Below are 26,960 nucleotides of genomic sequence, written 5' to 3' on the forward strand. Positions count from 1 at the left end.
TAACTTTGTCTATCACATTTGAGAGAAAGTCAGAATTGGACCCTGCAGCCTGAAGAGCAATTATACTCTGATATCACCCAGTGTTTACTTAACAGCAATTAGACATGTGGCTGTAAATGGATAAATCAGCAGCAGAATGATACATTCTGCGATAACATAGTAAAACATAAACAGCATATAATGTGACTTGCCATTACCAAAGCCACGGGAGATCCATTACCTCCCTTTTAGATATAGTCATCTTTATTGTAGAAGCAGGCAACATAAGCCATATTTTCTGTAAATAGCAATGCATATCTTAGCCACAACTCCCTCAAGTGCCCTGTGGAGGTGGGGGATGGAGTGAGAAAACTGGTAATCAAACTTCAGTTTGAGAAATTAACAATAGCATTGCTCATTATAAAATAAACTGTAACCACATTTTATTAGCCTAAACGTATTTTGAAAAATAAAATTTTCAACTTAATTCAAAAGAAGCCATTTTTGACTTTGAAAAAAATGGCATGGCTTCCTTAGCAGGAAAAACAAAATAGTCATTAACTATGCTGTGGCCAGAGTGGCAAATTGTACTCAATTAAGCACATAATGGATTTTACCAATTCAAATGTATTTGGGTCGTAACCAAGCATTTAACTCAACAGTCCACGGTTGATCCAAATTTAACAGAAATGACAACTGTTCATCAAAAAGGAACGAGAATGTGATGCAAGAATCTCATAAGATCCAAAACAAAAGGATGGTTTTGAACAACACGGGAACATATTATGTACATCAATTGTAAAAATCCCTTTTCACATGAAATAAAATTAACAGTGAATCAGAAACATTCTTGCTGTAGTTGATCTGCTCATGAGAATTCTACCAGATTTTTTATTTTTAAATTTAAGAAGCATTTCTTACGGATCTTTGATGCCCACGCCTGGGCACTCATCAATGACCACAATCCCATATTTGTCACACAAATCCATAATTTCTTCTGCATATGGATAATGGCTTGTACGAAATGAATTTGCTCCCAGCCATTGAAGAAGGTTGAAGTCCTTGATAATCACTGACCAGTCGAAGCCTTTCCCTCGCATCTGGAGGGGGGGTGGTGTGAATTAATGAACATTTCATATAAAGGCATGCTTGCAAAATATACTACATTTTTTACTCTCCTCCAGCCTCAAGACTGAAACAAGAGCTTTGGCAGATGTATGCAGTTACAAAAATTGAAAAAATCTCCATTTAATGGGCAATACTACTGCTCTCTGTGCCTGGCAATTTCTCCAGTTGTAGGATTTGTATATCCTACTTACAATTAGTTTTTAGCAGCTAATGGATGCAGAGATGAGTCGGGATCACAATGCCCGAGGAAGCAGACGGTCTCTTAATCAAAGATCTAGAAACAGAGAAATTCATTGCTGAAAGTAGAAATAGAATAATGTATATAATGTTTGCCTAGGAGGAAAATTTAGCTAACACCCTGGAAACACAAAGTAGTGCCCACTTCCAATTATGAGTGTACTTTGGTGATAAACTTACTATAATTTAGTTTACTTCAAAGAATAAACTTTATGATGTAATACTAACCAATGTATTACTGTGATTGAATGTTTGCTGCCAAAGGTGACACCTTTGTTCAAATGGTGGACAAAGAAATTGAAAATGATACTAACACTACTTAATGGCCCAAGAAATGGTGATGTAGCCAAGATAGAACAGATACAAATAGGTAAAATAGGCCAAGCACAGAAACTGTACACAAATACTCACATCTGAATCTTCATGTTTATTTACTCCATGGAAATAGAATGGCTTCCCATTGATAAGGAATTGGGTCTTGGTAACTTGGACTTTGCGAATTCCTATTGGCAATGTGTAAACATCTTCATACCAAGTGCTACCATTTTTGCTCTTCATATAAACCTAGGTAGAAATGTTTTAAAAACATATTAAGCTAGCAATAGATCTGAACTTAGAGATTCCAATGTAATCCCTACTTTCCACAGAAGTGTCAAATTTTATTTTAAATTTTAATTGGTTGATGGGATTTAGATCAGCATTAGTGAAAACTGCTCACCGATATAAAAAGGTCAGGAAAAAGGCACGGATTTGCAGACTATGCCTTTAACCATTCATTTTCACGTTCATTGCCATACTGACAAGAAATCAGGTTAAACAACTTCAGTGATCATATGAATGTTGAGCAATCTGCTCAGTGTTTATTTTGCAATGTTTTACAATCAAAAGTAAGGAAAGTATCAACTTCGCATTGCTTCCCTATAACAATGTTGGCAGGAATGAAAATAATCTCAAACATTAAAAATTGTGACAATACATTTTCAAAATGTATTAACAGCTGCTCACTTACCGTGGACCCAGAGAAGCTGGTATTAATGTAAGTCCAATTGTTTTGCCACAGCTACGTAACATTATATTACTGTAGTAAGTGTTGTTTTTTGTTACAAAGCCTTGAGATTATTTCAATTCCTGACAGAGAAAAGGGCCAAATACCATTCTGCTATTGGATTAGTCGGTTATTTTAACATGGTGACTTATATAGAAAATATTGGAAGTCTTACCTCAAGGCTATAAAGATATGCAGGGTTCTCATGCATAAGGTATGGCCACCATAGAGTAGGACTATGTAATTTCAGCTGTCCACTTGGAGGTCCATCTATGATTGAAGCAACAACCTTTCCTCTTTGATTACACAACTTTAGCGACAATGAAAAGTGTGTACTCCCCTTTACGGACACTTTATAATTTACAATCCCTAGAGGAAAACAGAATCAGTTACTTGAGATTAGAAAGTCTGAAAGCTATTTGGTTTCAATGTTCCCCTCCAATTATGCAGAACAAAAGTAGGATAAATTTCAAGTAAAAGTCACACCACAGCATTCTATTACCAAAAATGCCACTCTTTATCATGGCAATGATACCACTATTTAAATTTTAATGAATCCAGGTACAAATACTATGAGGTTTTACTGCACAACATTTTTGGTGTAGAAATCCGTGAAGGATCCTTTTAGTCTTCTATATCAAACATTTGAAGCTAATGTCAGCACCTATTAAATTTACTTGTAAGGATTGCATTTGCTGGTCTTGTTACTGGTGAGGTCAACTCATTCACTGTCAGAATGACCTACCTGTATCATCTTGAAAGTCTGTTATAACTGTTAGATCATCTATGTAGACATTGGGTGTGGTGTATAGTAGAACTGGCCGATGAATCCCAGCATAGTTGAAGAAATCAAACTGTATAATCTGCACAAAATAACCCGAAGGATATCTGAAGAAATGCAAAGAAGTAAGTTTAACTGGGATACTAAATGCTCAATACTATGTTTTGCAACTCTACTTTTTAGGTTTCTCAAGACATATATACACATTGGCAGGTTGCATCACCAGTAACCAAGGTGTCCTACTTTATTATGGAACATGGTGATGATATTTCAGTTAGAATTCAAGAATCCCTGTACATTAGTGCAGCTTTGTTGTTCTAGAATACAAGAAAAAGGAGTACAAAAAACTGTACTATCAATGTACAGTAATGTTTCATCTAATGCATCATTTTCAAACATACATGTTACAAAGAATAAATTAAATCCAAACCAATCAATGCAAGTGATTATGAGAACTGTGTCTCTGGAGTGATGACCATTCGAAGCATCTCTTTGCTCAGTGAGTATGAAATTAGAAAACATTGCTGATGGTTAGTCAACGATGCCCTGAAGTTTTGCATGTCTTAATTTTTTGTTTTTAAATCTCTATATTCTTTATTACTCATCATAAAGTATCTACAGTGAAGTAGCAATTTTAATCACAAAACTGTTGTATTTATTTTAGCTTTTCTGATTGCATTGTATGTTTTAAAATGTAACATTTTATTGGAAGACCATTTTTATTCTAAGTGCCAGTTTCAAAGATTACAATGTTAAAAACAAAGACCAACCTAAGGTATTACTCAAAAACACAGACTACAATCCCCTGAGGCAACCATAAACCACAGTTCAGTTATCTTGTGTATATGTTTCAAACATCAAACATATCTTACTACCAACACTAACTGAACCTTTGTGTCGACTTAGTTGATCTCAGCCAAACGATGGCAGGGCCTTTACAATTGGCCTCAGTGCTCCTGGACTAGAAAAAAGGGATAAACATAGTCACAGAGTTCCAGCGCCTGGTTGCTGTACCCTGACCCCTGCTGGAAGCAATGGCATGCACAAGTCAGCCAATGATCTAACTGAATGGCAGAACAGGTTCGAGGAGCTGAATGCCTACTCCTGTTTCTATGGATCAGGCTGGGCAGTAACATCTCTTGTCAGTCAGCCAGCCTGCCAACACCCAAGGCCTAGTCATTTGGCCGTGGTACTGGAGGGCACCCAGTGTGGAACCAAATCAAATATGAATCAAAATCTTCAGAAGAAAATTTGATTCCCTCTCCCCTCCTCCCTCACCCCCTCTCCCCTTCAGCAGTAATAACAGTTCTGGTGACTAAGTGTTTCAGTAAAATTCACGAGTTAAAGATAGAGTTGTAGCTGAATTGTTTGGTATCCTACCAAAAATATTTATGGCTACAGCGTTGTTTTATACTTCCAAAACCTTTTAGCTTAATTAGATAAATTTAAAAATATATTAAGATGTAGTTTAATAGCAACCCAAAGATAAATTAATCCCAATATGACAAAAAAATTCCAGTTTCTGGTATTCTGGAATACCAAAGAAAATAAAACATACTGTTTATCACTGTCGAATACTGAAACTCTTTTATTCAATCTCACCTTTTTGTATCAGTGATGTATTGAATCCTTCCTGGAGGCAAAGTATATGGGGTAAGTGTATTGTTTACTGCAATGGTTATTCTGCATTGAAGAGCTGGACTACTCTGAACAACTTTAGTGATGTCAGCTTCAAAAGGAAGGTGCCCACCTTCATGGAAGGCGACCTGAGCACCATTTACCCACTGCAAAAAGACAAAACAGTCACATAAATTATGATACTGTAACATTTTTCACATTGCAAAATTTCAAAGCTAATTGGTTAGGCGATGAGACTATGTACACAGGATTGTATCAATCCTTCCCCATTTAAGTTTATATTAATACTTAAAGCAAAATAAAGGCCCAGAACATCCTGGAATTTTAAGTATAACTATGCCTTAAATGTGGCGTAGTACCAGTTTTATACTGAAACATCGTTTGCGCCACTGCCGAAACTCTCCAACACTCATTTACATAACCCTGCCTCCCATGTAAAAGACCAGCTCACCCAAGTTCCCTGCATTTATGTCACTAATGCGCTGGTGGAAAGAGTTACGCCCAATAATTTAGCAGCAGCACGGCCCAAAGTCACCTGATAAAGCGTTGTAACTGAGATTTCTGGAGTTTGATAGTGATTTTCTTTGGATTTTTTTTGAATTTTTCTTACTGAGACCTGCACTACACTTAACCAATGTGCTATCAATCTCAATGCCTCCGCAATTTTTCGGACCCCCACCCCATCGCCCACATGTTCAGAAGGACTACGCAACTGGAATGGCCTTCCCAATGGGCATACCCTGTTCTGCAGAATATTGGAAAAGGCAAGAGGTTCCAATAGTGAAGCATCATGTCAGAAGACAGCAGCCCATTTGCTATTAGGAACATAGGAACAGGAATATGCCATTCAGCCCCTCGAGCCTGTTCTGCCATTCAGAGAGATCATGGCCGATCTCTATCCTAACTCCATCCACCCGCCTTGGCTCCACATCCCTTAATACCCTTGGCTGGCAAAAATCTATCGATAGCAGATTTAAAATTATTAATTGAGCTAGCATCTACCCTTACTGGTAGCGCTGCATTTGCGTTTGTTTGACACCAGTTTTTACATTCCGGTGTGGGCAAATAAGCTCCACAGGAAATTTGGGTGTAAGCTCCCGCCGGCAAAATTGGCGTAGAACCGGCCAATATTTTGCACTGCCACTGTATGTTTATTAGAGAGAAGACAAGGAAAGTTTTCTGTTACAAAAAGTCACATTGGCCGGAAAATAGGAAGTTGCACCATTTTGCATACAGCAAAATGTCTTGGTGGGAAATTTCAATTAAACAAAGTCCCATTTTATTCATAATTATTCAATGATTCCCTGCACTGTCCTCAGTTAAGGAAATCACACTAGACAGATATTCTTAAAAAATAAAAGCACTAAGCCTAGTCCAGAGGAGTGGACAGAATGCATTAAAAAGTGTATCACAGAAGAGTTTGGTACAAAGATTTCCTAATGTGGGCCTTATTGTTGAACCGCACTGTACAAAATGCACCCAAATTCAATGATCTTCGTGGTCTCTGAAAGGACCGCAAAAAATGTGAGTTTTAAAAAGTAACAAGGTATCCACTTCCTAAAATCCTCCCTCCATTGGCTAGGTAATTCACTTGTGTTACTTTTGGTGCTAGATATTATCTTTGCCAAAATGAGTGAACATGGTCAGTCGCCAGAACAATTTTGTAGCAAGTGAAATTATTAATCATCTTTGTCTCCCCACCCTTAAGCAAATTGCAAAACAAAGCTCTTAAAAGATTAATAAAATATAAAGATCTGCATAAAATTTTAAACACTCATCCTAACCAGTGGTTCACTGGGTTTATCCAACGAGTAACTGAGTCATGCAGGTAGGTACCGGGTTTGATTCTTGGACTGTGTTCAGCCACATCACGAGTGCTACCACTGGCCTTATCAAGTCAGCCAGCATTCCCACCGCCGATCACCATCTAGCAACTGCTACCGGAATTACACTTGCGAACATTAGGTGAAGAGAGGATTGAGCTCAATATCAAGGCCGACATGAATAATGGTCAACTTGTGTAAAATGCTGGCGTGCCCTGTACCCATGCTAGCATACACATCAGGGAGTCAAAGAGGGATGGGGACAACTGGCAGGAGGAAATAAATAGAACATTCATCCTGGACAGACCTACTAATGTAACAAAACTATTTCAATGTTACATACAACCCAACAGTAAAGGCTGATCTTCCTGTAGCAGTGCTCCGGAGGAATGTGTAAAACTGTTATTTTTACAAAGGATCTTTTCATTGCGTTTACCCTCTATTTTTACATGCCACGTTTGATCCTTTTCCTGTTGCAGCTTGCAGCAGCACAATCTAACGTCAGTTAGAAAAGTACAGTAGAAGGATTTTCAAAGCTTCCTGTTTTAATGACAGCAATGTACTGGTGACAAAATCGGAAACCAGTTATGGATGAGGAAGGCGATTTAGCCCATCTTAATTCATCCATCCAAAAAGACAAAGCTACATTTAATTGTTCCTTAAAATTATTCCAAGGTTTTCACCTCATTACTCTATCTGGAAGTGCTAAAATTTACCTTTTACTAGTTTGAATCTGTATACCCCTGTTGTATGCTCACAGTTTAATTTAATATTAGTATTCCAGATTTATCTTTTCCGTTATATACTTCTCAAACACCTTTCCAGGCTGAAGAGCTCAGGTTTCTCCAGAATGCAAACCTTCGACACGAGGGATCAGCCTCGTGGCTCTTCTCTGCATTGCTGCCAGCACTTGTGTCTACCTTGTTTCTCGGTTACCAGAACCGAACACAGTACTTGAGGTGAGGTCTGACCAAAGCACTATACAGTTTGATCGTGACTTCCTCCGACTTATATATTACTATATTGGCTATGTAGTTCAACGTTCTATTAGCTTTATAGCTCGCGGCTCTGTAATGAGTGGACATGCTGAATGTCAAGTCCACTAATACTTCTAGGTCTCTCAACTTTATCCTTTATTTCAACAATGGTGTCATCCATTTTTCCTTCCTATGTGCAGTATATCTATTTATCTGCATTAAACTTCATCCTGCCATTGCTCTGACCACGCACATATTTTGTCCAGCTCGTTCTGTAATTTCTGAGCCGTCATCTTCAATTCCACTACCCCCCTCCCCTGGTATCATCTACACATCTGACCGATTCGCATTGAGTTTCTGAATCCAAGTCACTGAACCAGAGGCTACAAAACTAATTTTTCAACAGAAATTTAGACTGAAAATTTTTCAAACTAAAGTTAGAACTGGACCACCCCTGAGCAAGATGCTTAATCAATTACTTCTAACACACAGACACCATACACTATGTGTGTACACATATTTCAATTTTGTGAACTGCAGTTAAGTTTCTAAGCACCTATAATTACATGATTAGTTCACTGGCACTTGATCAACACAACAGCTTATTATTTTACCACATCACTCAACTTGCTGATCAAATCAAAAATTCTAATTCTTACCTGAAGTGTGCATTCCAAACAACTTGACATATTCAAATATTTTGCCCAAAATATAATTATGCCAGCAGTAAAGATTTTTCCAAATGTTAGCATAATACAATAAGAAATGTTTAAGAATACTTACAACAAGAGAGTAGTAGTTGGCACTACCAACACGAAGCAAGACTCTCTTCCCAGCATCAGGTGAAATCCACCGCCTGGGGACCCAAACCTCCTTTTCATACCACACCCAGCCAATGAAATCTCTCAGTTTGTGGTCCTGTGTAATGTCATTGTAACTCGCTGGAACAGGCATGTCAATCACTGGCCCTGTCTAACAACAGAAGAAGAAAATATTTTGTGATGTGACATACTGCAAACATACAGCAAATATCTGGTGCAATTCAAAAGGCTCTTCTGACAAGACAAAAGTTTTTGATAGCATTGCTATTACATATTGAATGGATACCGTAAACAAAGCCTCTTTCAGAGTGATGGGCAGTACTTATTGACCTGATAATGTACATATTACCTAAAAGGGGAGGGGTGGGAGGAAAGGCTAGTACATTTTGCATTAACAATGTCTACCTTATCCCTAATGGCAGGATAACTTATGCATTGAGTCTACAACATTTTGCATTGAAATTGTCTCTATTATTCCACCCAGAGACATTTTACTTTTTATGCAAATTAATTACCCCTCTTGGGGGCTGCTGGAACATCAGTCAGGCCTTAACTTACTAGACTTAACTTGGGTCATCAACTTACTAGAATATTACCCCTCTTCGGGGCTACTGGGGTCTTACCTCACTTGGGCATTGTGTCTCTTGGAATCCATTGGAATGGTACACAGGACTCACCTGAGCCAGAAGGTTGTGGGTTCAAGTCCCACTCCAGAGACCTGAACACAAAATCTAGACTGACATTCCAGTGCAATACTGAGGGAGTGCTGCACTGTCGGAGGTGCCGTCTTTCGGGTGAGACGTTAAACCAAGGCCTTGTCTGCCCTCTTAGGTGGACGTAAAAGATCCCATGACACTATTTCAAAGAAGAGTAGGGGAGTTCTCCCCAATGTCCTGGCCAATATTTATCCTTCAACTAACATCACTGGAACAGATTATCCGGTCATTCCTCTCATTGTTGTTTGTGGGACCTCGCTGTGTGCAAATTGACTGCCACGCTCCCTACATTACAACAGTGACTACACTTCAAAAGTACTTCATTGGCTGTAAAGCGCTTTGGGACATTCTGAGGCCATGAAAGGTGCTATATAAATGCAAGTTATTACTTTATTACCTTTAGAGGCTGCTGGGAATTACTCTCTCTCTCTTTCTCTCTCACCGGGACGTCGTCCCTCCCTCTCTCTCTCTCTCTCTCTCTCTCACCGGGACGTCGTCCGTCCCTCCCTCTCTCTCTCTCTCACCGGGACGTCGTCCGTCCCTCCCTCTCTCTCTCTCTCTCTCTCTCTCTCACCGGGACGTCGTCCCTCTCTCTCTCTCTCTCTCTCTCTCACCGGGACGTCGTCCCTCTCTCTCTCACCGGGACGTCGTCCCTCTCTCTCTCACCGGGACGTCGTCCCTCTCTCTCTCACCGGGACGTCTCTATCTCTCTCTCTCACCGGGACGTCATCCCTCTCTCTCTCACCGGGACGTCATCCCTCCCTCCCTCCCTCTCACCGGGACGTCATCTCTCTCTCGCTCTCTCACCGGGACGTCATCCCTCTCTCTCTCTCTCACCGGGACGTCATCCCTCCCTCCCTCTCACCGGGACGTCATCCCTCCCTCCCTCCCTCTCACCGGGACTTTATCCTTCCCTCCCTCTCAACGGGACGTCATCCCTCCCTCTCACCGGGACGTCGTCCCGTCGTCCCTCCCTCCCTCTCACCGGGACGTCGTCCCGTCGTCCCTCCCTCCCTCTCACCGGGACGTCGTCCCGTCGTCCCTCCCTCCCTCTCACCGGGACGTCGTCCCGTCGTCCCTCCCTCCCTCTCACCGGGACGTCGTCCCTCCCTCCCTCCCTCTCACCGGGACGTCGTCCCTCCCTCCCTCCCTCCCTCTCACCGGGACGTCGTCTCTCCCTCCCTCCCTCTCACCGGGACGTCGTCCCTCCGTCCCTCCCTCTCACCGGGACGTCGTCCCTCCGTCCCTCCCTCTCACCGGGACGTCGTCCCTCCCTCCCTCCCTCTCACCGGGACGTCGTCCCGTCGTCCCTCCCTCCCTCTCACCGGGACGTCGTCCCGTCGTCCCTCCCTCCCTCTCACCGGGACGTCGTCCCGTCGTCCCTCCCTCCCTCTCACCGGGACGTCGTCCCGTCGTCCCTCCCTCCCTCTCACCGGGACGTCGTCCCGTCGTCCCTCCCTCCCTCCCTCTCACCGGGACGTCGTCCCTCCCTCCCTCCCTCCCTCTCACCGGGACGTCGTCCCTCCCTCCCTCCCTCCCTCTCACCGGGACGTCGTCCCTCCCTCCCTCCCTCCCTCCCTCTCACCGGGACGTCGTCCCTCCCTCCCTCCCTCTCACCGGGACGTCGTCCCGTCGTCCCTCCCTCCCTCTCACCGGGACGTCGTCCCGTCGTCCCTCCCTCCCTCCCTCTCACCGGGACGTCGTCCCTCCCTCCCTCCCTCCCTCTCACCGGGACGTCGTCCCTCCCTCCCTCCATCTCACCGGGACGTCGTCCCTCCCTCCCTCCATCTCACCGGGACGTCGTCCCTCCCTCCCTCCCTCCCTCTCACCGGGACGTCGTCCCTCCCTCCCTCCCTCTCACCGGGACGTCGTCCCTCCCTCCCTCCCTCTCACCGGGACGTCGTCCCGTCGTCCCTCCCTCCCTCTCACCGGGACGTCCTCCCTCCCTCTCACCGGGACGTCGTCCCTCCCTCTCACCGGGACGTCGTCCCTCCCTCCCTCTCACCGGGACGTCGTCCCTCCCTCCCTCTCACCGGGACGTCGTCCCTCCCTCCCTCTCACCGGGACGTCGTCCCTCCCTCCCTCTCACCGGGACGTCGTCCCTCCCTCCCTCTCACCGGGACGTCGTCCCTCCCTCTCACCGGGACGTCGTCCCTCCCTCCCTCTCACCGGGACATCGTCCCTCCCTCCCTCTCACCGGGACGTCGTCCCTCCCTCCCTCTCACCGGGACGTCGTCCCTCCCTCCCTCCCTCCCTCCCTCCCTCCCTCCCTCTCACCGGGACGTCGTCCCTCTCTCCGGGACGTCGTCCCTCCCTCCCTCCCTCTCACCGGGACGTCGTCCCTCTCTCCCTCCCTCCCTCTCACCGGGACGTCGTCCCTCCCTCCCTCTCACCGGGACGTCGTCCCTCCCTCCCTCTCACCGGGACGTCGTCCCTCCCTCCCTCTCACCGGGACGTCGTCCCTCCCTCCCTCCCTCCCTCTCACCGGGACGTCGTCCCTCCCTCCCTCCCTCCCTCTCACCGGGACGTCGTCCCTCCCTCCCTCTCACCGGGACGTCGTCTCTCCCTCCCTCTCACCGGGACGTCGTCCCTCCCTCCCTCCCTCACCGGGACGTCGTCCCTCCGTCCCTCCCTCTCACCGGGACGTCGTCCCTCCGTCCCTCCCTCTCACCGGGACGTCGTCCCTCCGTCCCTCCCTCTCACCGGGACGTCGTCCCTCCGTCCCTCCCTCTCACCGGGACGTCGTCCCTCCGTCCCTCCCTCTCACCGGGACGTCGTCCCTCCCTCCCTCCCTCTCACCGGGACGTCGTCCCTCCGTCCCTCCCTCTCACCGGGACGTCGTCCCTCCCTCCCTCCCTCTCACCGGGACGTCGTCCCTCCCTCCCTCCCTCTCACCGGGACGTCGTCCCTCCCTCCCTCCCTCTCACCGGGACGTCGTCCCTCCCTCCCTCCCTCTCACCGGGACGTCGTCCCTCCCTCCCTCCCTCTCACCGGGACGTCGTCCCTCCCTCCCTCCCTCTCACCGGGACGTCGTCCCTCCCTCCCTCCCTCTCACCGGGACGTCGTCCCTCCCTCCCTCCCTCTCACCGGGACGTCGTCCCTCCCTCCCTCCCTCTCACCGGGACGTCATCCCTCTCTCTCTCTCACCGGGACTTTAATCCTCTCTCTCACTGGGACTTTATCCCTCTCTCTCTCTCACTGGGACTTTATTCCTCTCTCTCTCTCACTGGGACTTTATCCCTCTCTCTCTCACTGGGACTTTATCCCTCTCTCTCTCACTGGGACTTTATCCCTCTCTCTCTCACTGGGACTTTATCCCTCTCTCTCTCTCTCTCTCTCACTGGGACTTTATCCCTCTCTCTCTCTCTCTCACTGGGACTTTATTCCTCCCTCTCTCTCACTGGGACTTTATTCCTCTCTCTCTCTCTCTCTCTCACTGGGACTTTATCCCTCTCTCTCTCTCTCTCTCATTGGGACTTTATCCCTCTCTCTCTCTCTCTCTCTCACTGGGACTTTATCCCTCTCTCTCTCTCTCTCACTGGGACTTTATCCCTCTCTCTCTCTCACTGGGACTTTATCCCTCTCTCTCTCTCACTGGGACTTTATCCCTCTCTCTCTCTCACTGGGACTTTATCCCTCTCTCTCACTCACTGGGACTTTATCCCTCTCTCTCTCTCTCACTGGGACTTTATCCCTCTCTCTCTCTCACTGGGACTTTATCCCTCTCTCTCTCTCACTGGGACTTTATCCCTCTCTCCCTCTCACCGGGACTTTATCCTTCCCTCCCTCTCAACGGGACGTCATCCCTCCCTCTCACCGGGACGTCGTCCCGTCGTCCCTCCCTCCCTCTCACCGGGACGTCGTCCCGTCGTCCCTCCCTCCCTCTCACCGGGACGTCGTCCCGTCGTCCCTCCCTCCCTCTCACCGGGACGTCGTCCCTCCCTCCCTCCCTCTCACCGGGACGTCGTCCCTCCCTCCCTCCCTCCCTCTCACCGGGACGTCGTCTCTCCCTCCCTCCCTCTCACCGGGACGTCGTCCCTCCCTCCCTCCCTCTCACCGGGACGTCGTCCCGTCGTCCCTCCCTCCCTCTCACCGGGACGTCGTCCCGTCGTCCCTCCCTCCCTCTCACCGGGACGTCGTCCCGTCGTCCCTCCCTCCCTCCCTCTCACCGGGACGTCGTCCCTCCCTCCCTCCCTCCCTCTCACCGGGACGTCGTCCCTCCCTCCCTCCCTCCCTCTCACCGGGACGTCGTCTCTCCCTCCCTCCCTCTCACCGGGACGTCGTCCCGTCGTCCCTCCCTCCCTCCCTCTCACCGGGACGTCGTCCCTCCCTCCCTCCCTCCCTCTCACCGGGACGTCGTCCCTCCCTCCCTCCCTCTCACCGGGACGTCGTCCCGTCGTCCCTCCCTCCCTCTCACCGGGACGTCGTCCCGTCGTCCCTCCCTCCCTCCCTCTCACCGGGACGTCGTCCCTCCCTCCCTCCCTCCCTCTCACCGGGACGTCGTCCCTCCCTCCCTCCATCTCACCGGGACGTCGTCCCTCCCTCCCTCCCTCCCTCTCACCGGGACGTCGTCCCTCCCTCCCTCCCTCTCACCGGGACGTCGTCCCTCCCTCCCTCCCTCTCACCGGGACGTCGTCCCGTCGTCCCTCCCTCCCTCTCACCGGGACGTCCTCCCTCCCTCTCACCGGGACGTCGTCCCTCCCTCTCACCGGGACGTCGTCCCTCCCTCCCTCTCACCGGGACGTCGTCCCTCCCTCCCTCTCACCGGGACGTCGTCCCTCCCTCCCTCTCACCGGGACGTCGTCCCTCCCTCCCTCTCACCGGGACGTCGTCCCTCCCTCCCTCTCACCGGGACGTCGTCCCTCCCTCCCTCTCACCGGGACGTCGTCCCTCCCTCTCACCGGGACGTCGTCCCTCCCTCCCTCTCACCGGGACGTCGTCCCTCCCTCCCTCTCACCGGGACGTCGTCCCTCCCTCCCTCTCACCGGGACGTCGTCCCTCCCTCCCTCCCTCCCTCCCTCTCACCGGGACGTCGTCCCTCTCTCCGGGACGTCGTCCCTCCCTCCCTCCCTCCCTCTCACCGGGACGTCGTCCCTCTCTCCCTCCCTCCCTCTCACCGGGACGTCGTCCCTCCCTCCCTCTCACCGGGACGTCGTCCCTCCCTCCCTCTCACCGGGACGTCGTCCCTCCCTCCCTCTCACCGGGACGTCGTCCCTCCCTCCCTCTCACCGGGACGTCGTCCCTCCCTCCCTCTCACCGGGACGTCGTCCCTCCCTCCCTCCCTCCCTCTCACCGGGACGTCGTCCCTCCCTCCCTCCCTCCCTCTCACCGGGACGTCGTCCCTCCCTCCCTCCCTCCCTCTCACCGGGACGTCGTCCCTCCCTCCCTCTCACCGGGACGTCGTCTCTCCCTCCCTCTCACCGGGACGTCGTCCCTCCGTCCCTCCCTCTCACCGGGACGTCGTCCCTCCGTCCCTCCCTCTCACCGGGACGTCGTCCCTCCGTCCCTCCCTCTCACCGGGACGTCGTCCCTCCGTCCCTCCCTCTCACCGGGACGTCGTCCCTCCGTCCCTCCCTCTCACCGGGACGTCGTCCCTCCCTCCCTCCCTCTCACCGGGACGTCGTCCCTCCGTCCCTCCCTCTCACCGGGACGTCGTCCCTCCCTCCCTCCCTCTCACCGGGACGTCGTCCCTCCCTCCCTCCCTCTCACCGGGACGTCGTCCCTCCCTCCCTCCCTCTCACCGGGACGTCGTCCCTCCCTCCCTCCCTCTCACCGGGACGTCGTCCCTCCCTCCCTCCCTCTCACCGGGACGTCGTCCCTCCCTCCCTCCCTCTCACCGGGACGTCGTCCCTCCCTCCCTCCCTCTCACCGGGACGTCGTCCCTCCCTCCCTCCCTCTCACCGGGACGTCGTCCCTCCCTCCCTCCCTCTCACCGGGACGTCGTCCCTCTCTCTCTCTCACCGGGACGTCATCCCTCTCTCTCTCTCACCCGGACGTCATCCCTCTCTCTCTCTCACCGGGACTTTATCCCTCTCTCTCTCACCGGGACTTTATCCCTCTCTCTCACCGGGACTTTATCCCTCTCTCTCTCTCTCACTGGGACTTTAATCCTCTCTCTCACTGGGACTTTATTCCTCTCTCTCTCTCACTGGGACTTTATCCCTCTCTCTCTCACTGGGACTTTATCCCTCTCTCTCTCACTGGGACTTTATCCCTCTCTCTCTCTCTCTCTCTCTCTCTCACTGGGACTTTATCCCTCTCTCTCTCTCTCTCACTGGGACTTTATTCCTCCCTCTCTCTCACTGGGACTTTATTCCTCTCTCTCTCTCTCTCTCACTGGGACTTTATCCCTCTCTCTCTCTCTCTCTCATTGGGACTTTATCCCTCTCTCTCTCTCTCACTGGGACTTTATCCCTCTCTCTCACTCACTGGGACTTTATCCCTCTCTCTCTCTCACTGGGACTTTATCCCTCTCTCTCTCTCACTGGGACTTTATCCCTCTCTCTCTCTCACTGGGACTTTATCCCTCTCTCTCTCTCACTGGGACTTTATCCCTCTCTCTCTCTCACTGGGACTTTATCCCTCTCTCTCTCTCACTGGGACTTTATCCCTCTCTCTCTCTCACTGGGACTTTATCCCTCTCTCTCTCTCACTGGGACTTTATCCCTCTCTCTCTCTCACTGGGACTTTATCCCTCTCTCTCTCTCACTGGGACTTTATCCCTCTCTCTCTCTCACTGGGACTTTATCCCTCTCTCTCTCTCACTGGGACTTTATCCCTCTCTCTCTCTCTCTCACTGGGACTTTATTCCCCTCTCTCTCTCTCACTGGGACATTATTCCCCTCTCTCTCTCTCACTGGGACTTTATTTCTCTCTCTCTCTCTCTCTCTCACTGGGACTTTATTCCTCTCTCTCTCACTGGGACTTTATCCCTCTCTCTCACTGGGACTTTATCCCTCTCTCTCACTCACTGGGACTTTATCCCTCTCTCTCACTCACTGGGATTTTTTTTTTTTATTCGTTCATGGGATGTGGGCGTCGCTGGAGAGGCCGGCATTTATTGCCCATCCCTAATTGCCCTTGAGAAGGTGGTGGTGATCTGCCTTCTTGAACCGCTGCAGTCCGTGTGGTGAAGGTTCTCCACAGTGCTGTTAGGAAGGGAGTTCCAGGATTTTGACCCAGCAACGATGAAGGAACGGCGATATATTTCCAAGTCGGGATGGTGTGTGACTTCGAGGGGAACGTGCAGGTGGTGGTGTTCCCACGTACCTGCTGCTGTTGTCCTTTTAGGTTGTGAAGGTCACGGGTTTGGGAGGTGCTGTCGAAGAAGCCTTGGCGAGTTGCTGCAGTGCATCCTGTGGATGGTACACACTGCAGCCACTGTGCGCCGGTGGTGAAGAGAGTGAATGTTTAGGGTGGTGGATGGGGTGCCAATCAAGCGGGCTGCTTTGTCCTGGATGATGTCGAGCTTCTTGAGTGTTGTTGGAGCTGCACTCATCCAGACAAGTGGAGAGTATTCCATCACACTCCTGACTTGTGCCTTGTAGATGGTGGAAAGGCTTTGGGGAGTTAGGAGGTGAGTCTCTCGCCACAGAATAACCAGCCTCTGACCTGCTCTTGTAGCCACAGTATTTATATGGCTGGTCCAGTTAAGTTTCTGGTCAATGGTGACCCCCAGGATGTTGATGGTGGGGGATTCGGCGATGGTAATGCCATTGAATGTCAAGGGGAGGTGGTTAGACTCTTTCTTTGGAGATGGTCATTGCCTGGCACTTGTCTGGCATGAATGTTACTTGCCACTTATGAGCCCAAGCCTGGATGTTGTCCAGGTCTTGTTGCATGCAGGCTCGGACTGCTTCACTATTTGAGGGGTTGTGAATGGAACTGAACACTGTGCAATCATCAGCGAACATCCCCATTTCTGACCTTATGATGGAGGGAGTGTCATTGATGAAGCAGCTGAAGATGGTTGGGCCTAGGACACTGCCCTGAGGAACTCCTGCAGCAATGCTCTAGGGCTGAGAAGATTGGCCTCCAACAACCACTACCATCTTCCTTTGTGCTAGGTATGACTCCAGCCACTGGAGAGTTGTCCCCCTGATTCCCATTGACTTCAATTTTACTAGGGCTCCTTGGTGCCACACTCTGTCAAATGCTGCCTTGATGTCAAGGGCAGTCACTCTCACCTCACCTCTGGAATTCAGCTCTTTTGTCCATGTTTGGACCAAGGCTGTAATGAGGTCTGGAGCCGAGTGGTCCTGGTGGAACCCAAACTGAGCATCGGTGAGCAGGTTATTGGTGAGTAAGTGCCGCTTGATAGCACTGTCGACGACACCTTCCATCACTTTGCTGATGATTGAGAGTAGACTGATGGGGCGGTAATTGGCCGAATTAGATTTGTCCTGCTTTTTGTGGATAGGACATACCTGGGCAATTTTCCACATTGTCGGGTAGATGCCAGTGTTGTAGCTGTACTGGAACAGTTTGGCTAGAGGCGCAGCCAGTTCTGGAGCACAAGTCTTCAGCACTACAGCCGGGATGTTGTCGGGGCCCATAGCCTTTGCTGTATCCAGTGCACTCAGCCATTTCTTGATATCATGTGGAGTGAATCGAATTGGCTGAAGACTGGCTTCTGTGATGGTGGGGATATCGGGAGGAGGCCGAGATGGATCATCCACTCGGCACTTCTGGCTGAAGATGGTTGCAAACGCTTCAGCCTTGTCTTTTGCACTCACGTGCTGGACTCCGCCATCATTGAGGATGGGGATGTTTGCAGAGCCTCCTCCTCCCGTTAGTTGTTTAATTGTCCACCACCATTCACGACTGGATGTGGCAGGACTGCAGAGCTTTGATCTGATCCGTTGGTTGTGGAAACGCTTCGCTCTGTCGAAAGCATGTTGATTCCGCTGTTCACATGCATGTAGTCCTGAGTTGTAGCTTCACCAGGTTGGCACCTCCTTTTTCGGCACCTCAATGTTATCGCTCCCTCCCTTCCTCCCACTGGGACGTTATCTATCTGTCGATCTCCCTCTCTCTCTCTCTCACCGGGACGTCATCCCCCTCTCTCTCACCGGGACGTTATGCCCCTCTCTCTCTCACACCGGGACGTCATCCCCCTCCCTCTCTCTCACCGGGACGTCATCCCCCTCTCTCTCTCTCTCTCTCTCACCGGGACGTCATCCCCCTCTCTCTCTCTCACCGGGACGTCATCCCCCTCTCTCTCTCTCACCGGGACGTCATCCCCCTCTCTCTCTCTCACCGGGACGTCATCCCCCTCTCTCTCTCTCTCACCGGGACGTCATCCCCCTCTCTCTCTCTCTCACCGGGACGTCATCCCCCTCTCTCTCTCACCGGGACGTCATCCCCCTCTCTCTCTCACCGGGACGTCATCCCCCTCTCTCTCTCACCGGGACGTCATCCCCCTCTCTCTCTCACCGGGACGTCATCCCCCTCTCTCTCTCACCGGGACGTCATCCCCCTCTCTCTCTCACCGGGACGTCATCCCCCTCTCTCTCTCACCGGGACGTCATCCCCCTCTCTCTCTCACCGGGACGTCATCCCCCTCTCTCTCTCACCGGGACGTCATCCCCCTCTCTCTCTCACCGGGACGTCATCCCCCTCTCTCTCTCACCGGGACGTCATCCCCCTCTCTCTCTCACCGGGACGTCATCCCCCTCTCTCTCTCACCGGGACGTCATCCCCCTCTCTCTCTCACCGGGACGTCATCCCCCTCTCTCTCTCACCGGGACGTCATCCCCCTCTCTCTCTCACCGGGACGTCATCCCCCTCTCTCTCTCACCGGGACGTCATCCCCCTCTCTCTCTCACCGGGACGTCATCCCCCTCTCTCTCTCACCGGGACGTCATCCCCCTCTCTCTCTCACCGGGACGTCATCCCCCTCTCTCTCTCACCGGGACGTCATCCCCTCTCTCTCTCTCACCGGGACGTCATCCCCCTCTCTCTCTCTCTCTCTCACCGGGACGTCATCCCCCTCTCTCTCACCGGGACGTCATCCCCCTCTCTCTCTCTCACCGGGACGTCATCCCTCTCTCTCTCTCTCACCGGGACGTCATCCCTCTCTCTCACCGGGACGTCATCCCTCTCTCTCTCTCTCACCGGGACGTCATCCCCCTCTCTCTCTCACCGGGACGTCACCCCCCTCTCTCTCTCTCTCTCTCACCGGGACGTCATCCCCCTCTCTCTCTCTCTCACCGGGACGTCATCCCCCTCTCTCTCTCTCTCACCGGGACGTCATCCCCCTCTCTCTCTCTCTCACCGGGACGTCATCCCCCTCTCTCTCTCTCTCACCGGGACGTCATCCCCCTCTCTCTCTCTCTCACCGGGACGTCATCCCCCTCTCTCTCTCTCTCACCGGGACGTCATCCCCCTCTCTCTCTCTCTCACCGGGACGTCATCCCCCTCTCTCTCTCTCTCACCGGGACGTCATCCCCCTCTCTCTCTCTCTCTCTCTCTCTCACCGGGACGTCATCCCCCTCTCTCTCTCTCACCGGGACGTCATCCCCCTCTCTCTCTCTCACCGGGACGTCATCCCCCTCTCTCTCTCTCACCGGGACGTCATCCCTCTCTCTCTCTCTCTCACCGGGACGTCATCCCTCTCTCTCTCTCTCTCACCGGGACGTCATCCCTCTCTCTCTCTCTCTCACCGGGACGTCATCCCCCTCTCTCTCTCTCTCTCACCGGGACGTCATCCCCCTCTCTCTCTCACCGGGACGTCACCCCCCTCTCTCTCTCTCTCTCACCGGGACGTCATCCCCCCCTCTCTCTCTCTCACCGGGACGTCATCCCCCTCTCTCTCTCTCTCACCGGGACGTCATCCCCCTCTCTCTCTCTCTCTCTCACCGGGACGTCATCCCCCTCTCTCTCTCTCTCTCTCTCTCTCACCGGGACGTCATCCCCCTCTCTCTCTCTCACCGGGACGTCATCCCCCTCTCTCTCTCTCACCGGGACGTCATCCCCCTCTCTCTCTCTCACCGGGACGTCATCCCCCTCTCTCTCTCTCACCGGGACGTCATCCCCCTCTCTCTCTCTCACCGGGACGTCATCCCCCTCTCTCTCTCTCACCGGGACGTCATCCCTCTCTCTCTCTCTCACCGGGACGTCATCCCTCTCTCTCTCTCTCTCTCTCTCACCGGGACGTCATCCCCCTCTCTCTCTCTCTCTCACCGGGACGTCATCCCCCTCTCTCTCTCACCGGGACGTCATCCCCCTCTCTCTCTCTCACCGGGACGTCATCCCCCTCTCTCTCTCACCGGGACGTCATCCCCCTCTCTCTCTCTCTCTCACCGGGACGTCATCCCCCTCTCTCTCTCTCACCGGGACGTCATCCCCCTCTCTCTCTCTCACCGGGACGTTATCCCCCTCTCTCTCTCACCGGGATGTCATCCCCCTCTCTCTCTCACCGGGACGTCATCCCCCTCTCTCTCTCACCGGGACGTCATCCCCCTCTCTCTCTCACCGGGACGTCATCCCCCTCTCTCTCTCACCGGGACGTCATCCCCCTCTCTCACCGGGACGTCATCCCCCTCTCTCTCTCTCACCGGGACGTCATCCCCCTCTCTCTCTCACCGGGACGTCATCCCCCTCTCTCTCTCACCGGGACGTCATCCCCCTCTCTCTCTCACCGGGACGTCATCCCCCTCTCTCTCTCACCGGGACGTCATCCCCCTCTCTCTCTCACCGGGACGTCATCCCCCTCTCTCTCTCACCGGGACGTCATCCCCCTCTCTCTCTCACCGGGACGTCATCCCCCTCTCTCTCTCACCGGGACGTCATCCCCCTCTCTCTCTCACCGGGACGTCATCCCCCTCTCTCTCTCACCGGGACGTCATCCCCCTCTCTCTCTCACCGGGACGTCATCCCCCTCTCTCTCTCTCACCGGGACGTCATCCCCCTCTCTCTCTCTCTCTCTCTCTCACCGGGACGTCATCCCCCTCTCTCTCTCTCTCACCGGGACGTCACCCCCCTCTCTCTCTCTCTCACCGGGACGTCACCCCCCCTCTCTCTCTCTCTCACCGGGACGTCATCCCTCTCTCTCTCTCTCTCTCACCGGGACGTCATCCCTCTCTCTCTCTCTCTCACCGGGACGTTATCCCCCTCTCTCTCACCGGGACGTCATCCCCCTCTCTCTCTCTCTCACCGGGACGTTATCCCCCTCTCTCTCTCTCTCACCGGGACGTCACCCCCCTCTCTCTCTCTCTCACCGGGACGTTATCCCCCTCTCTCTCTCTCTCTCACCGGGACGTTATCCCCCTCTCTCTCTCTCTCTCACCGGGACGTCACCCCCCTCTCTCTCTCTCTCACCGGGACGTTATCCCCCTCTCTCTCTCTCTCTCACCGGGACGTTACCCCCCTCTCTCTCTCTCTCACCGGGACGTTATCCCCCCCTCTCTCTCTCTCTCACCGGGACATCATCCCCCTCTCTCTCTCTCTCTCACCGGGACGTCATCCCCCTCTCTCTCTCTCTCACCGGGACGTCATCCCCCTCTCTCTCTCTCTCTCACCGGGACGTCATCCCCCCCTCTCTCTCTCTCTCACCGGGACGTTATCCCCCTCTCTCTCTCTCTCTCACCGGGACGTTATCCCCCTCTCTCTCACCGGGACGTTATCCCCCTCTCTCTCTCTCACCGGGACGTTATCCCCCTCTCTCTCACCGGGACGTCATCCCCCTCTCTCTCTCTCACCGGGACGTCACCCCCCTCTCTCTCACCGGGACGTCACCCCCCTCTCTCTCTCTCTCTCTCTCTCACCGGGACGGCATCCCCCTCTCCCTCTCTCACCGGGACGTCATCCCCCTCTCCCTCTCTCACCGGGACGTCATCCCCCTCTCCCTCTCTCTCTCTCACCGGGACGTCATCCCCCTCTCCCTCTCTCACCGGGACGTCATCCCCCTCTCCCTCTCACCGGGACGTCATCCCCCTCTCCCTCTCTCTCTCTCACCGGGACGTCATCCCCCTCTCCCTCTCTCTCTCTCTCTCTCTCACCGGGACGTTATACCCCCCTCTCTCTCTCTCTCTCACCGGGACGTTATACCCCCCTCTCTCTCTCTCTCTCACCGGGACGTTATCCCCCTCTCTCTCTCTCTCTCTCACCGGGACGTTATCCCTCTCTCTCTCTCACCGGGACGTCATCCCCCTCTCCCTCTCTCTCTCTCACCGGGACGTTACCCCTCTCTCTCTCTCTCACCGGGACGTCATCCCCCTCTCCCTCTCTCTCTCTCACCGGGACGTTACCCCTCTCCCTCTCTCTCACCGGGACGTTACCCCTTTCTCATTGGGACGTTACCTCTCTCAGGGGTCGCTGGTACCATTTCTCCTCGAATCCCTGGTTCCTGCTTGGGGACAGATCCGCCCGGAAGCTCCACAATCCGCTCAGTTCTTTCAGCTCCCGAGACGGGGTCTCCCTGGGACTCAGAGCGCAGGAAAAACCGAGGACCGAGAGCAGCCAAACTGCAGTGTTCTGGTCCACCACCATGCTGCCAACCGACGGTCATCACCTGACTTCCGCGTACTGCGTAACGTGACAAATCTCCGTCACATGATCAGAAAAGTATCAGTTGAAGTTTCGAAACATTAATGTGTCTTCAGGGGATCCAGAGCTTCTCACAGCATTGCACCCGGTCACTGAAGTCAGCTCAGTGTGTTGTACTGTCTGATCTAACTTGCAGGCATTCCTGAAAACATTTAACAAACTAATGAGGTGATTTTCCGTCTTGCTTCAAATCGAATAAAAAACCCTAAAAACAGTAATTGCTGGTAATGCACAGTAGGCATCTGAAAAGAGAAAAAAAACAGCTTATCTTAGGTGCAGATCCTATGTCAGAACAGTTCTGAGGAAAGCTATTACCACAATGTTAACCTTATTTCACATAACAGACCTGTGTATTTCCAGTATTTTCTGTTGTAATTTCAGGTTTCCAATAATTGTAATATTTACTTTCCAAATATCATATTCAATATATCTATATATATATGTATCGTGGCTTTGCCAATGGAAGTCAAGACGAAGCATATTTCACCCTGTACGTTACAGAGCTGTAGATGCGGTGACCTGTAGCTTGAGGCTCTGTGTAGTGTAATACAGAATGGTGATACTCAAATAAGGAATGCATGATATGCATAGCAAATTTAATATCTATTATATATTAAAATTGCTGTGTGGATCGTGGCATTCTATTTCAAAGTGCATTGAAAACGCCTATGTCAAGCAATATCTATGGCAAACCCCATTTTTAAGGTGTCCACATTTACCTGCAGTATCTGTTGCGTCTCTAGGTAGTGTTGCGATAAGCGATTTAAAAATTAACCTGCCACGTAATGTTAATTGCAAGAATAAAATCTGATGTAGAGATTTGATGTGTCCGCATACAGTGTAACCTGGTGCCCACTGGGTGTCTTTCCAGCAATGTGTTCTCCCGAAGCGACAATGAGAAACATAGAGGCTGCATTTAAAGCTGTTTTAAAGGTGAAAGAATTGAATAGTTTAAGTGCCCAACTATAAAGATTAAACTCCTGGTTAAAGAGAATGCCTCTGTTTTCTGCCACCAGAGTGAAACCATCTCACGGTGTTTGTTGTCTGTTCGTTGCCCTGAGCATCTAATCCCAACGCAGGTGTGACAAATAATGTAGGGTGTCTATATTCCCCTGCTGTTTAGGAGATCTGCAGTGCGAGGGCGCAACTTCCCAGTCACGTTGGAAGTCTGAAGTGCGAGGCCATGTTGACATTTGCAGCACTCCAAATTCGTTGTATGCTGCTTCTCCCCCCGGCTGTTGACCTCCCTGGCCCGGCCCTTCTCTATTTTCTATGATAAATTAGTGGTCTTTCTCTCCTCCACCCCCGCCTCGCTTAATTGAGTGATGGACCCTGCAGGCCTGGCTGACTGAGTTCTTTTTACATCTAAATTACCCACCCTCCTTGAACAAGGTTTTGTGACCCAGCACCAGAGTGACTTTTTTTTGGCCTTGCACCCCCCATCGAATAATTTCCTGGCCTCCCACCTGACTAAAAGATTTTGCCCACCCCACCCCATCTCAACAGTTGGATAGTCTGCAGTGCAGAGACATTTCTGGCAAATTTTCGGAGGCCCCAACCGACCCGCCCTACCCACCCCCCAGCACCTGCTGTGAGAGTATGCCAGCCTTGCACCCTTTGCTAAGAGATTTTTACTGCCACCAACCCCCTGACCTCTGCTGGCCTCCACCCCACTACCCTTGTTTTCTGGCTTCCCCTCACCTTTGCGTGTCTCCCTCCCTGTTTGCTTCCACTCCTCTTCCCATTCCTTTCTCCATCTGCTCTTCTCCCCGATGCCCTCTCCCCGCCATCCATCGTCCTCTTCCCCATCCCTCTCTTCCCTTCTCCTTTTCCCTTACTGTCGCCATCCCTCGTTCCTTTTCCCCTCCTCACTCCACTGTGCCTCTTCTCTGTGTCTCATTTCTCCTTGCCTTCAAAAGCCACATAAAAATCTATGTCTTTGACAATGTCCTCAGTTTCTGTGTTGTATTATGTATTCCCTCCTCTTTTTGTCCTTTTTTCTATTTTTCTCTTCATTTTCTATCTTTTTCTGTGTTTCCCTTTCTCTCTTCTCAGCTCCCTGACTGCAGTATTTTCTCTTTCTGAAAAGCAAGAGACAGCTAAGGACACAAGGCTACTATAGCTCTAGTAAAGGCTCTCCAGCAGAATATAGACCCTATAATCTTGACAGGAGGCTAATACTACTGCTATGGTAGTCGCTTACCTTCATTCACTGGAGTGGAGAAAACTGGTAGAAAAAGAGGTAGCGAAAACTTTAAAAAGGAAAAAAATGTTACATATTCTACTAATTAATGGACGCCTCCCTTGTGTTGTTAGCAGCATAAAAGATATTGTGCAATTTTATTCAAAATGTAGTCTTATTGTGGAAAGAGTTATTGTCTATCAAGCAACTTCATCATCGCTGGGTCAAAATCCTGGAACTCCCTATCTAACAGCACTGTGGGAGAACCTTCACCACACAGATTGCAGCGGTTCAAGAAGGCGGCTCACCACCACCTTCTCAAGGGCAATTAGGGATGGGCAATAAATGCTGGCCTTGCCAGCAACGCCCACATCCCATAAATGAATTTTAAAAAACTATAATTGGTTGGTTTTGGTCTCTCATTTCCCATTTACTGTATTGGCATTGCACTTATTGTAACAGGAAGAATATTGCAGGTTGACAGGAAGTATGAGGAAAGTTTCAAAACAGCTGTTTTCATATGGTTTCCTAATACCCAGAGCCGTTATAAGTCTAGAAATTACAGTTGGCCACATTCGTGTACAAGGACTAACATGTTCTTATGGCTTTTTTCTGTTCATTATTTTGACAGGTGTTAGTTCTTTTAAAATGAACTGATTTACACCTCCATTAAAAGAACAGGCAGATGTATGTCAAGGGAATGCATTAAACGTTAGTTCACTAACTGGCCCCATGAGATTGGTATCACAAAGCAACTCAGCAGGGCCTGTCATGATGCTCAGCAGCAGCCAGCTTCTTCTATAGCCATCACTTCTTCTCCCTTCACACCTGTAAGAGGTAATTGACCCTGTGTTTCCATCTCTAAATCAGTAAAACCAGTTGGAATGTGTGTCTCTGGACTAATACATGCTTCAAGTGCTGACGGTGCTAAGCCGTGCAGGGAGTGTGGATTCACTGCAAATATTCAGAAGAGAGCTGGATGAGTTACTGACATCACCACATTTGGAAGATGGTGATGTGGCGAGGCTCATTGGTGAGAGGACCTGGCTAGATACTGCTGGACTGTGCAACATCTGTAATAAAGAAAAGTGCACATAAGTAAATGTTTATAAATAGGATTGTGGTGCTGCATGGATAGCTGCCATATTTTGCAGCACAATACAGTCACTATTTTACATCAAATTTGCACAGAGCACTTATGCCTTTTTAAGTGTACAAATCTGGAGTTTATTCCTCTCCTCCTAGAATTATACAGCACGGATAGAGGCCCTTCGGCCCATCGTGTCCGCGCCGGCCATCAAGCCCAGTCTAATCTAATCCCATATTCCAGCATTTGGTCCATAGCCTTGTATGCTATGGCATTTCAAGTGCTCATCCAAATACTTCTTGAATGTTGTGAGGGTTCCTGCCTCCACAACCCTCTCAGGCAGTGAGTTCCAGACTCCAACCACCCTCTGGGTGAAAAAGTTCTTTCTCAAATCCCCTCTAAACCTCCCGCCTTTTACCTTGAATCTATGCCCCCTTGTTATAGAACCCTCAACAAAGGGAAAAAGCTCCTTAGTATCCATCCTATCTATGCCCCTCATAATTTTGTACACCTCAATCATGTCCCCCCTCAGCCTCCTCTGCTCCAAGGAAAACAAACCCAATCTTCCCAGTCTCTCTTCATAGCTGAAGCGCTCCAGCCCTGGTAACATCCTGGTGAATCTCCTCTGCACCCTCTCCAAAGCGATCACATCCTTCCTGTAGTGTGGCGACCAGAACTGCACACAGTACTCCAGCTGTGGCCTAACCAGTGTTTTATACAGCTCCATCATAACCTCCTTGCTCTTATATTCCATGCCTCGGCTAATAAAGGCAAGTATCCCATATGCCTTCTTTACCACCTTATCTACCTGTTCCGCCGCCTTCAGGGATCTGTGAACTTGCACACCAAGATCCCTCTGACCCTCTGTCTTGCCTAGGGTCCTCCCATTCATTGTGTATTCCCTTGCCTTGTTAGTCCCTCCAAAGTGCATCACCTCGCACTTTTCCGGGTTAAATTCCATTTGCCACTGTTCCGCCCATCTGACCAACCCATCTATA

The 26,960-nt window shown here is 50.8% G+C and overlaps 1 protein-coding gene across 2 annotated transcripts in view; it reads right to left on the bottom strand.

The window, feature by feature from the left end:
• The window catches only part of gusb (glucuronidase, beta), a 33,914-nt gene extending 11,269 nt beyond the window's left edge, over positions 1-22,645 (bottom strand). Inside the window, exons 1-7 of one of the 2 annotated variants that reach the window (XM_068008157.1) lie at positions 22,448-22,645; positions 8,392-8,580; positions 4,773-4,954; positions 3,135-3,277; positions 2,565-2,758; positions 1,756-1,908; positions 901-1,079 (exon numbers count right to left, since the gene is read on the bottom strand). In XM_068008157.1, the coding sequence (XP_067864258.1) occupies positions 901-1,079; positions 1,756-1,908; positions 2,565-2,758; positions 3,135-3,277; positions 4,773-4,954; positions 8,392-8,580; positions 22,448-22,636 (1,229 nt within the window). In that variant the 5' untranslated portion in view covers positions 22,637-22,645. Of the gene's footprint in view, positions 1-900; positions 1,080-1,755; positions 1,909-2,564; positions 2,759-3,134; positions 3,278-4,772; positions 4,955-8,391; positions 8,581-16,414; positions 16,785-22,447 lie in introns of those variants that run through there. The other variant, XM_068008158.1, reaches the window with a different exon arrangement.
• Between the last annotated feature and the right edge of the window lie 4,315 nt (positions 22,646-26,960).

This window comes from Heptranchias perlo, chromosome 28 (assembly GCF_035084215.1).
Source record: "Heptranchias perlo isolate sHepPer1 chromosome 28, sHepPer1.hap1, whole genome shotgun sequence".
NCBI classification, from domain to species: Eukaryota; Metazoa; Chordata; class Chondrichthyes; order Hexanchiformes; family Hexanchidae; genus Heptranchias; species Heptranchias perlo.